The sequence below is a fragment of the Rhinolophus hipposideros genome (genome assembly GCF_964194185.1).
Source record: "Rhinolophus hipposideros genome assembly, chromosome: 12".
Taxonomy (NCBI): Eukaryota; Metazoa; Chordata; class Mammalia; order Chiroptera; family Rhinolophidae; genus Rhinolophus; species Rhinolophus hipposideros.
In genome coordinates this window covers 43778210-43791072 of record NC_138058.1, presented here as the reverse complement: position 1 = coordinate 43791072, position 12863 = coordinate 43778210, and the positions used below count along the sequence as shown (strand labels likewise).

The window sequence follows — 12863 nt, the reverse complement described above, 5'->3', positions numbered from 1 at the left end:
CTGTGTCTGTGCTGTCCAATAATGGCAGCCACTGGTCACATGTGGCTACTGAGCACTCGACACGTGACTAGTGCAAATGAGGAACTACATTTTTAATTTAATTTAAATTTAGGTACATGTGGCTAGTGACAACCATCTTGGACAGTGCATCTCCAGACTGTGTTTCTTAAACTATCCAAGGAAAAGGACCAGTTATTTTAAATTTCAAATCTGTTATGAGTTCATATTTTTGTAAAATGCAATAAAAATTACTACAAAGATGAAATGAGAAAAAAAAACCACAAAGACGTAAAATACCACCTCGTTTTTTTAATACTAGATTCCACAGACATAAAATTACTCTGTCGAAATTGCTGTAAAAGTTTGTAAATACTCTCAACTTCTCTACTGTGTATCATCGTGTACCAATCAATGACAAATAGTTTTCAGACTGTTGATGGTCATGGCCCACACTTACAGCTAGATGTAAGTCTCTTTTTGCCTAGTGTGCCTAAGAATAATTTCCTAAAACCAACTCTTTGTTCAAATTACTGGTACAGTTAATTTTTTTACATATTTAAGTAGGATTCAATAATGTGGTTACCGATGTGACAGTTAACATTCTTTACAACGAGTCTTGTCCAGGACAGCTGTATATTGACAGTGCAATGAGGTCAACTTCAGAGTGGACTGAGAAGGCTTATTTGATTCAGTGAAGCCATTTTTGTAGGTGGAAAAATCCTTCCTTCTGTAAAGTTCAGCCTGACGTTTACAGCAGCCAAATTTGCTCAGCAACAGAAAGAAATCCCTTCGGAATGCCTTTGTGAAAATTGCATACAGAAATGGATTGGCACAAGAATTGACAGGGTAAAAAAGAACCAGTAAAACTTTAGAGTTGGTTACTGTAATAAGGGGTACTTTGAAGGCAGCTGAGATGGCAAAGAAAGAGATAGGCGCCATGCAGGTGAAATCGGTGAAGATGAGGATGGCCATTTTCTTAGCAATCTTTGTGTCTTTGTTGGTAGCCATCAGCCGTGGATTTTGAACTGCAAAATAAATTTTAATGTAGCAAGCACAAATGATGACGAAGGCCATGACGTTGAGTATCAGAATGGTTAATATGTAGACTTGTGAGAGACTGGTTTCCACATCCATGGGGAGGCAAATGCTGACCTTCATGTAATTGCTGACACCCACAAGGGGCAACATGGCAATTAGAGTAGAAAAGACCCATCCTCCAAGCATAATTGGAATGGCGTGTCTTAATCGTAGCTTCTGGTCCAGCTGAATAGCATAGGTGATGGTGTGCCATCTTTCTAGTGTAATGACTGTGAGGGTATAGACAGAAAGTTCACTTGCAAATACAGTGAAAAAGCCAGCAGCGCTACACCCACTTCCCGTCTGCCAGTCTATGGCATGATTATAATACTGCCCTTTGGTTTGGGAATCAACTGAGGCAATGAGCAGCAGATAGAGCCCCATGCAAAAGTCTGCAAAGGAGAGATTACACATAAGAAAACGGGGCACTGTCAGTTTATAACGACTGGTCAGGAGAACAAAGAGGACAGTCATGTTTCCCATGATGGCTAGGATATTAATCAACCAAATCAGGACCCTAAGGAAGTCATAGCCCATAATATCTTCACAAGGATTAAAAGCATCTGGTTCCGGAGCACATCGGAGTGTCTTGGGTGAGCAGAAACCATAGTCATAATCCCAGCCACTCAGTTCGCTCTCAGCAAAGATGGCAGAATAACTGTAAGAAGAATAGTTAGGCTCAATGTAAAGAGATTTTCCATGATTCTAATTAGTTTTTTAAAAATTCAACCATCCTTAGTGTTTTTTTAAAGCCTAGGAAACTAAAGGAAACAAAGCCACAACAGTCTCAATCTTAACGTTTATTTGTTAAATTAGCTGAGAACTCTGAATTGATGTAGGAGTTTTTTAAGAAGGGAATACAAAATCATTTAGACTCTTTTATATATGGATTTTATACACTGATGCAAAGACTTAATGAAGCTGTTTACAGAGCATGATTTTCTTTGGAAACAAATTTAGAGACACAATATATGCTTGTTAAATCAAAAAGAATTCTTTCTTGGCATTTTCTTAGCTATTTATCTCATTTAGTTGCCAACCAAAATGCTATCAAGCTGTCTGTGGTCGGACACAAGTGGGATTGGAAGGCTCACGCTGAAGATAGTCGGCTGCTGGTGGACTTGCTTGCACTTAAGTCCCTGCTAGCCAAATAGCCCCGTTGAGAAACAGAAACCAAGGATAGATGACTAGAAACAGAAGCAGAGGAAGAATGTCGTGTGGACAATAAGAAGAAATGGTGAAAACTGATACTCCTTAGGGATATAAATCAAATTCAGAGAGCAGACTGAAGAGGGACTCTGTCCCTGGTGAAGGACAATTCCAACCCCACTGCTACTGTGTGAGTTCAGGTTTTCACCCTCTCTTAGGTCCAGTTACGTTTGATTTCTTCCTGTCATCCTTCCTCCAATTTTAGCCATCTTCCAGTCCATTGGTACATTCCTCCTGGAACAGCCTTTCATAAGCACAAATCTGTGAGTTCAAACTTTCCCTAGGTTCTCGCTGGCTATGGGATAAAATCCAGACTCGTGATGACCTCCACGTCTCTCCCCGATCTGGGTTCTGCCTCCTTTAATGGTCTCGTCTCCAGGAAGCAGTAGTGCTCCACAATTCAGAACATGGGCCCTGGAGGAAGGCCACCTGGGTTCTAGTCTTTACAGGCTGTGTAAACCAGGAGAGTTACTTAACAGCTTCGTGTCTCAAGTTCTTCATTTGCCAAATAGGGATAATTATACCATCCTTGGTAGGGTTGTGCAAGGATTAAATGCATCCACACATGTAGAATGTTTAGAATAATGTCTGATGTGTATTAAGTGCTCAGTGAATGTTAGGGGTTCTTATAATTATCTTGCAAATCCCCTGTGCGACCTTTCTTTCGGTCACATGACATGACTTGTGGTTCTCAGAGTAAGTTCTAATGTTTCATCCCTCAGTCCTAGTACGTATGCATTATTTCTTTTTTCTTTCCTCATCTCGCTGGTGAATTCCTCCTCATCTTTAAAGATACGCTCCTCTGTGACCGTCTTTCTTGATTCAACCATTCCAAGAAGTTTATTACTCCTTCCCTGTGCCATGGCTGCACTTAAGTACTAATGTAATTATCAAACCATATTGCCGTTGTGCGTGTATATCTTAAATAGTTTATTAGCTCCTTGAAGGCAGGGGCTAGGTTTTATTTCTTTCTGAAATCTCAGTGCCTTTGGCTCAGTACTTTGGCTCAGAGTGATCATTCAATAAATGTTTGTGGGATGAATAAACCAGAGTGATTCTGGCTCTGAGAGGAACTGAGGGGATATAGGGACAGGGACTGTATATAGTATGTTTGTAGGCCCAATGCATTCTCTCTTTGCCCACCGTTTGCTACTATAATCCTGGGAGCTGGAGAATGGGGCATAATTTTTTCTTCTGCAGGGCCATTATAAATAAGGATTTCACCTGAAGGTTCCTAACACGTTAAATGAGTATTTTTCTCCACTCTCAACACTTAGCTTCTCATGCACTCTCTAAGGAAGTGTGTATCTAATTCAGTGAGTGGATGAAATGATGTATTTGAGCAATACAATTACTGAAGCGAAAGAACACAGATTAAAAAAAAAGAAGAAAAAGATATCTATGACCTGGGACTCCAAAAAGGTGCTAGAATATCATAGAAACCCATTTGGAACTAGAGAAGCACTATTGCTATGTGCAGAAGACTGCAAAGGAACCTCACCTGTTTTATTTAATAATAAAATATTTAATAATGTAAGTAGCACATTTGTTTGTCTTCATCTCATGCACATCAATATAATTACCTATTTTTTAATTTTTTAAAGAGCTATGGTGGTTATAAAGAACGATTAAAGAAGATAGGTTATTTCTTAGCATTAGAAAGGTCCTTAAGGACTATCTCAGTGAACCCCTCATTTTATTGGTAAGGAAACCACGATTAAAGGAGGTAATGACCTGCCTGAGATTCCTCAGCACTAGGCTCTAGTGGCAGCAGTAGGTTGTCATACCCATCGTCCGAGGTCCTTTCCTCTATTTCACCATCTCTCAATCGGTGTTTTTCGAAGTGTGGTCCTTAAGGCACTTCCAGCGGAATCCCCAGGGTGTTTGCAAAATGTAGATGCCTGGCTTTACTTCAAATCCTGAATCAAACTGTCTAGGGACAGAGCCCAGGAATCTACATTTTAAGCAAGGTCCCTGGATGATTCCAAAATAATAGCCTTTATTAAACCAGGTGAAAACTTTCCAACAATCACTGCCTTCATTTCCCTTATTCCTTTCCCCTTATCAAAACCAATTCAGCTGCTAAAAGCACTAATTCAAAAGCTTCTGAAAATTCTGCCATGATTTCGGAATAAATTGTGTCAAACATATTAAGAGGTCAAACATATTTCCTCTCCCACTCTCCTGGTCCTTTGCCTTTTCTTTCTATGCGCTGTTGGGCATATGTCTAGCAGTTTCCTACTTGGTTATTTGTCTTCAGACCAGATATCCACATGCTGCTACTTACCTTTGTGTCCTGGGATGGCTCCTGAGGGCAGCAGCATGCTTAGTGACAAAACCCAGCACAGAACTGTCGTTAGTACTGACGGCTTATGCAGGGAATGTGAATGGACATACAGGCTTAGCAATACTGAGTCAGGAGGAGGGGAAGCAGTAGCACCCCTACTTCAGTCACAATGAACAAAGAAAGGAGAAAATACCAGCACTTAAGAGAGTCATAGCAGTACAGGACACCATGATATCTTGGGGAGAGCAGGCTAGGCGGAGGGGCTGGCTCTAGAATTTCTCAACTCTAGGGATTTAGGAATAGCAGTCTGTTGGGAAGCGGAGGAAGGGGATTTATCATAAATGTTTTTACAGGAAGCACACTCTTCTTACTTAGATTGTGTATTAATTTCAGGTAGTTTGGGGGATGCTGAAGATGAGGGGACTTGTTTGAAGGTAGTGTTAGCCTAACAATCATGAGATTGTATGCTCATTTGGGAAGGCTTATGGTGAGGGCTAGTGAGGATCATTGAGAGTGAGCTACAGTCTCCACGCCCCCAAATCACCCCTTGGTGCTACCGTTGTATCCAGAAGTGGTTTCCTGATGATGACAGAAAAGCCATATGGTTGCAAAAGAGTTATGTGGATGGTGACTGATGGAGAGAATATCAAAAGAGAAGAGTGGGAAGGGTGAGGAAAGGGGACACTGGAGACTAGATGGTGAAAGACCTAATTAAAAGAAAAAGAAAAGAAGGATTCAGAGCATAATATTTATAATGTACCCTAGATCCTGTCACATTCTTCAACAACTCCCTTCACTGTCATAGCACTAAAAGCCAAATGATATGTCTGCTGTCCCTTACCGATGAGGACAAAAGTCTCGGAAAAGATAAGTGCTGTCCAGGGATACCCAGTGTTACAGGAACACCACAGCCAAGGATTCATATCTAGCTCTGAGGAGCAAAGAAGCTCAGGGCCCTTTCATCATACTTCCCTACTGCTGGCCTCTGTGTAACTTGTAGACTGATGTGTGGGGTGGGGGGAAGAGAAAAGAAAAAAGATGTAGAAGAGGGAATGGAGATTGGCAAGGTATCTTAGAAGGGCACTGGCTTTGCAGCCTGAAGGACACATGGGGGGAATAATGAAACTTCGAAATCACAGGAAATGTGGCATGGGGACCCTGGGGTTATACTTTGAGGCACGCTCTTTTACATTTGAAGGTGTGGGAAATGCCAAGGCAGCCAGGAAAAATGTTTAAAAAATCAGTAGAATGGAAACATTGCTCCCATCCAGTGTATGTTAGTGATAGCGGTAAGGCGCAGTAATTTTATGTTCCAGAGCAGAGTGGTCAAGGTGGTGGTAAGTCTCTTTGAAGGAAGTAGCTCCTTCTAGAAGTTGTGTCTACCATCCATCAGTTAATCTTTGTAGACTGCTGACCATGTGACTAGTGAAAATTCCTGCAAACGAAGCTGTCATTCAAACAAGCGCTTAGTGACATCAAAATACTTGTAAATAGAATTTTAATTTCTGAGGAGAATTTAATTGTAGAATGAACATGTAGGTACTTTTTAAGAGAGTTTTTTTTTTTTATCCAGTTGAACGAGATACCTGATCAACTGGATGCCACTTACACGGAAATTTCCCATTTTAAAGCTATTAAAAATGCTTTGCAAATATCCCCCTAACCAAGACTTTTATCAAAAGAAAATTGTGGGCACTGATAATAATAATAAGGGGCACACAGAATGAGATATGGCTTCCTGAGTTTCTTTGCATGCAAATACTTACAGTGTTTCATTATTTGGTTTCCTTGCTGTGCTTTCACATTGTTTGGAAAAGTTTTCAAAAATGGAAAAGGAAAAATTCTGCCTGAAGGAGAAGAGGTGGGAAAAAAAAGCAGTTGAGCTTTTGGTCTTTAAATCTGATCATGTCTATTTATACTTTATTCATCCAAATTCTTTACCTATTGCACCAGCTTCGTGTTCTGCACCATTGTCCTAACTGAAACACTTCCTGGGGAGAGAGTAAAGACTTCTGAATTGTCATTAGAGTACTTCCAGCTTAGAAAAATGCTTCTGAATGCTAAGTGTTTTGTGTGGGCTCTAGAGATGAGAAGACTTAAATTTGTCACATTGAATCACGGAGTTTTCAATGCTCATTAAAATCTACCTTTGTGATATGTTATGGTTTGCTCCTCTCCACTCTCCTCACCACATTGACCTTGACGAACAAATAACCCTTCCGAGTTCATGGCTTTGAATTGTAACTGGGGATTTCTTTTGTAAGGATTTGAAGATACTGGACCTGACATCATTATGTGAATTTTCTGCTTTTTTTAGTTATGTGCAGGAGTATATGTGGGTGATCCTTATTCCTTCATCTTTCCGTTTAAGAAGTGTAGCCAATAGAAAGGGGGATGAGGGGAATGGCAAAGAATTAAAAGAAGGCCTGTACTTCCATTTCCTAAAGTGAAACCAAAGGGAGGAACAAGGGAAAAGTGGATGAAGAAATAGAAAAAAAGACAGTAGGCTGTGAGAACATCAACCTTTCCTAAGGAGGAAGGAGAAATGAGACAATCCAAACTAGACATTTCTATATATTATTCTTCCCCAGTGTTAACAAGACAATTCTTTATAGGAAAAACTTTGTTTAAAAGCAGGAAGGTGGAGAATATATCAGAACTATTTGACCTGCTGGACTCACTTTAAAAAATTAATCAGCTTGTTTTGGGTGAGGATTATAAATTCTCAAATTTGGATCAAATTGTGTGTGTGAGACAGAGAGAGCAAGAGAGCGAGAGAGCGAGAGCGAGAGAGCGAGAGAGCGAGAGAGCGAGAGAGCGAGAGAGAGAGAGAGAGAGAGAGAGAGAGACAGAGAGAGAGAGAGAGAGAGAGAGACGCTGGCTCTAATCTGACACGTAGAGAATCTGTGTGAACAAGTCTGCAGTTAACATGGAATGTGGTTGTTCTTGGCCTTCAGATAATAGCACTGGGTTCCATCTACTCTATTTTTTAAAAATTTTAATCACAAATACCAAGGAGGTTTTTGGGGCCACGTGCCCAGGCAGCTGTTAGCATTATCCAGACTCAGCAGCTGCAGGGCGAGCGGTGACTCAGAGTTTGCACTAATATTCCGCTGGCCCCGCTTCAGGCTCTCCATCCTCATTAGCAGCCAAGGTTTCGAGCTTTTGGTCTAGGGAAGGAGTCAGTCAGACCTTGTAATCCCAACCTCTCTGTGACTGCATTCCCATTACACTTTGATACTGGCCCACGGTTGTCTAATCCCATCCTCCCCTTTTTACCTCGTCTTTCATCTAATGGAATAAAAACCCCTGAACTAAAGTTTTTACATGTCAGTAATTCCAGGGGGGATGTGACTGTTTTGCCACAAAAGTGGTGTTCAGAATCAGCTTCATCATAAACCAGTGTCTGTATTGTGTTTCTAGTTGGTCTCTCACCAGCTTTGCTTACTTCCGACCCATCCTCCATCCTGCGGCCAGAGTGATATTTTACAAAAGCAACTCTGGGTGCTTTTGCTTTGAATTCTTCACTGGTTTCCCATCCTCTAAACAACTTGGCCTGGCACTCAGAGCCCATCGTGGACCACCTCTCCCTGGTTTCCTCTCCTCACTCATCTTCCTCCACGTACCCAGAAGTCTTCTTGTGCTAGTTTTTCTGAATGACTTTTATCCGACTGTCTCTTGCCTTTGTGCCTTCACAGGAACTATTTTGTATTTTTGGCATGCTTCCCCCCACACCTGTCTAGCCAACTCCTACTTGTTCTTCAAGGCTCAGCAGAAGTCACTTCCTCAGAAAGCCTTCCATAAGCCTTTCTGTCATTTAGAAACTCTTCCTCTATGCTCCCAGAGCTCTCCGGCTCTCAGCTCTAGAATAACATTGCTGTATTGTACATAAGCATTGGCTCTCTTGTATGTTAGTCCCACACAGCTGTTCACGTCTCTATGAGGCTTGGGATGAGCCCTTATTCATCTATATGTATCTGCAGACTTTTGCACAGTGTTTGGAACATGGCAAATGCTCAATTAATGTTCTTTGAAGCTCAGTTAATGGTTCATGGCTCTCTAACTACAGTGAGTGGTTTGTCTTCTGGTTACCTCCAAAGGTTCAGATACAAAAAAACATCAAGTGTTGGTGAGGATGTGGAGAAAAGGGAACGCTTGTGCACTGTAGGTGGGATTGTAAATTGGTGCAGCCACTATAGGAAACAGTGCGGAGATTCCTATAAAAATTAAAAATAGAACCACCTTATGATCCAGCAATTCCACTTTTGGAATTGCAACGTTATTTACAATAGTCAAGATATAGAAGCAACCTATATGTCCATTGATAGATGAATAGATAAAGAAGACGTGACACACACACACACACACACACACACACACAATGGAATCTTACTCAGCGATAAAAAGAATGAAATCTTGCCCATTGTGACAACATGGATGGACCTAGAGGACATTATGCTAAGTGAAATAAGTCAGACAGAGAAAGACAAATACCATATAATCTCACTTATATGTGGAATGTAAAAAAACAAATGAACAAACAAAACAAAACAGAAACACACCCATATATAGAGAGAACAAGCTGATGGTTGCTGGAGGGGAGAGAGTGGAGAGATGGGCAAAAAAGGTGAAGGGGAAGAAGAGGTACAAATTTCCAGTTATAAAATAAACAAGCCACAAGAAAGTCGTGTGCAGCACAGGGACTATAGGCCATAATATCATAATAACTTTGCAAGTTGACAGATGGTTATGAGACTTAGCATGGTGATCACATCGTAAGATATATAAATGTCGAATCACTATGTTGTACACCTGAAACTAATATCATATGTCAACTTTAATGATAAAAAATAAGTCTCAGATAGAACTACACATACCTATACAAGGCATAAAGTAGGTGTCCAATAATACATGCTGGTTGATTAATTACAAATAAGTTGATTCCAAACAATGACTGCAACATTCTAGTATCACTCTCTCAATGCCTCATCTAGTTAATTGATTGAGAATATCTTTTTAGGCTGCATAGTATCCCTTTAGGACAATGTTTTTCCAATGGGTAGTAGGTCATGAAAACAATAGAGTATATCAAGACTAGCATTAAAAACAAAGAAACAAACAAACATGAAATAGAGTAAAATAGACAAGAAAATATCAGTGTATCGCATGTAAAAAGTTAAGTAGTACTTTTATTTCAGTTACATGTGTGATGTGTACTGAGTTGCAATGTAAAAATGGTGTTTCTTACTATGCATCTCAGTCAAAAAAAAAAAAAAACACCACTTGGAAAACAGTGCTTTAAGGAAAGAATGAAATCCTGCACACTCTGCCATTCCGTTCTGGATTAAAGTGAATCAGTTGAATCAGTAAATTGCCCCTCACTGGACACAATCTAGCCAGGAGCTTTTGCCCTTCTTGTTTCCACACTAAGTTAATCCTTAAGGATCTAGGATTCTGTTCTGAAACGTAAGGTGGTCTTCTACAGGAAGAGAAATAGCTAAAACAAAACCAAAAACCTTCTGTAGTGCTTTGTGTCTGTTTTTTATTTTTTAATTAAATATTCAGACGTTAGGTAAAATTTACCCTCTTGAAGTCACTTCCTTTACTGCATAAAAATTATGCTTTCTGATAAGAATTAGAACTAACTGATCTTCAAGATGCCAGTTTTGTACTCCATTTTGCAGCTGCTATCATAGTCTAATTTAAGGCTATGATTCAATTAGCCTAGAATAGGGTATGAAGGTCTTCTAGCTGCAGGCTGAATTGACTCTTTGGAATTGGCTTTCAGAAGGAAACAGGATGGTTCATTTTCTTGTCTATCTGGGGGTGACCCTGTGGGTAAGGAGTTGGTCTAGAAGGAGGGGACAGGAGGGGCAGGGAACCGTGGACCAGTTTACTATTTGATATCTGGGGTTTCTGCCACAGCTTGGCAGGCTTACCTTTTGTTTTTTACTTACTCTTTTGCTGGCAAGTTTCTGAAAGCACAGCAGTGGCTGGGATAAGTCAATGTGGCATCCAGGAGATTGGTAAATTGTTCTCTCGATGGCAATTTTTTTAGAGAATAGGATGATGTGGCTATCAGTGTCTGAATGGACTCCAGCCCATAGCTAGGCAGAGCCTGCAGTTTGGTGGAAGAAATATCCCTGAAAAATAAAAGGGACAAAGGCTTTTTATTTAGTTATTTGGTACATTTGATTTATAGAATGAAAACCTCCTCTAAACAACAGTCTCCTTCTAGATTCTGGGGAATCTTTTCTCTATCTTGCCTTTCCTCTAATTTTCCATTTCATGCTCATTAAGATCTAAATTCAAAAAAGCTATGCTGTGTTTTCTCCCTCGTACGGATCCCATTATTCTTTTCAAGGTTGAGTATAACTCCTTGTACCTGCCATACATTCATTAGCATTCCTCTCTCTCTCCTCTCCTGATTCCTTTCTCCCTCGCTTTCCCTCCCTCTACCGCTTTCCACTTAGCAGAAGTGAAATAACTGCCTGCTTTGTGAGACAGCAGGCACACGCCGTGACATCAGTTTTAGTGCTCTACCCCAGGAGGAAATACTCAGGGCTTCAGGTGAGGCTTGGTCTTTGATTGATCAAGCCCCGCGGGGTAGGTTTTCATGCAGCACAGGCTGGTCACGCTCTTAAGAGCTGCAGTGTGCTGTTGGCCATCGTGTCCCCGGGAAGCAGAATGCACGTTCTCTAAAGGCAAACTGCATTCATCAGTCCGAAAAGCAAACTCGGCTATGCCAGCAGAGCTGTGTTGCAAATTCAGGGTTTGGAAACAAGGGTTCCTGAACTCCTTGGTGTTTCTCGACTTGAGGCAATGTCCGAGAAAACTCCAAGCAAGTTAGATGTGAGGAAGAAGAGCAGTCAGTGGGAATTTAAAAATTCTGCCCATTTTCAAAGTGGCTGCGGCTGGTGCCCCATGAAACACTTCCAGCAGCGCAGCCCACCCCTCCGCCCCCCAGCAAACTGCCCCAATATTTAGTGCTCAGCACATGGGAGGGGAGCAATAGGTGGTTGATAGACGGATAAACTGGACAACTTTTCCCACATGTCCTTACACTGAACTCCCATAACTGAGGGACCTTGGCTCCCCTTCTGGCACCCTCGGAGAGCCTGATACACAGCAACTCAGCCCTGCCCAGCCAAGTGCCAGGGCAAGTCAGACCTCTGGCCTCGAATGCCATGAGTGAATGCCAGGTGGGCAGCCAACCCCCTCTGCCAGCACACGAGGCAGCCGTCCATATTTAGGGTTATAGGTAGAACCGTGTCTCCCCAGATTCATATGTTGAAGTTCCAAACCCCAGTGCCTCAGAATGTGACCTCATATGGAAATAGGGTCTTTCCAGGCGTGATCTAAGATGAGCTCATTCGGTGTCCTTATAAAAAGAGGGATAATTGGATGGACACACACACACACACACACACACACACACACACACGCACGCACACATAATGTTATGTGGAGATTGGAGCTATATTGCCACAATAAGAATGAACTACCAGGAACAAGAAGAAAGGCCTGAAACAGCTCTTTTCCTCACCGTTCTCAGAAGGAACCAACCCTGCTGACACCTTGCTTTAGACTTCTAGGCTCCTAAACTGAGAGACAGTAAATTTCTATTGTTTGAGGCCCCTTGCCCCCAGTTTGTGGAGCTTTGTTATGGCAGCGCTTTCACATGCGGAGGCCGATGTCCCTCAAACCAGGCTGGGGACCACGTGGCTGGACACCCTATGCTGGCCTGTTGGGGCGCGCTGGGTGGTGGGGGCAGCACTGCTGTACTCACAAGATGCTAGGCCCCGCGGCCCCGCAGAAGGCTCCATGGTGCATCTTCTCCAGGCGGGCATTTTCCTTTAGCTCCCTGTGGGGAAGCACAGCGTCCTCAGGAGAGTGTGCACCTCCTGTGTCACCAGCCACCGCTGTGTACACACACGTTTGGACTAGTCCAGGGGTGTCCAAACTTTTTTCAACGGTTTTCACCAAGGGCCACATGCGGTAAAATACACAAACAGCCGGGCCACTCACTCGAGGTGAAGCACGTATTGCCTCACCTGGTTTATTTAAGTTTATTTATTATTAAACTAAATATATTTTTGGAATTTGCTGCGGGCCAATTAACAGTGGATTGCGGGCCACAGTTGGCCTGCAGGCCGCAATTTGGACACCCCTGGACTAGTCTTTGCATGATGCTCAGGGTCAGAGGGCCCGGGGGTGTGTGCTGTAGGCAAAGTGGGAAGAGAACATGCTAGTGCTCCGTGACATTGTGAAGTTGCTGGAGTGTGTGCGT

The 12863-nt window shown here is 42.0% G+C and overlaps 1 protein-coding gene across 1 annotated transcript in view; it reads right to left on the bottom strand.

Annotated features, from left to right (window-relative positions):
- Nucleotides 1-594: 594 nt before the first annotated feature.
- LHCGR (luteinizing hormone/choriogonadotropin receptor) overlaps nt 595-12863 on the bottom strand; it is a gene marked incomplete at both ends in the record, with an annotated part of 52860 nt that continues 40591 nt past the window's right edge. The window contains 4 exons of the mRNA XM_081068672.1: nt 595-1735; nt 6340-6420; nt 10531-10716; nt 12363-12437. Of these exons, the coding sequence (XP_080924798.1) occupies nt 595-1735; nt 6340-6420; nt 10531-10716; nt 12363-12437 (1483 nt within the window). The remainder of the gene's footprint in view (nt 1736-6339; nt 6421-10530; nt 10717-12362; nt 12438-12863) is intronic.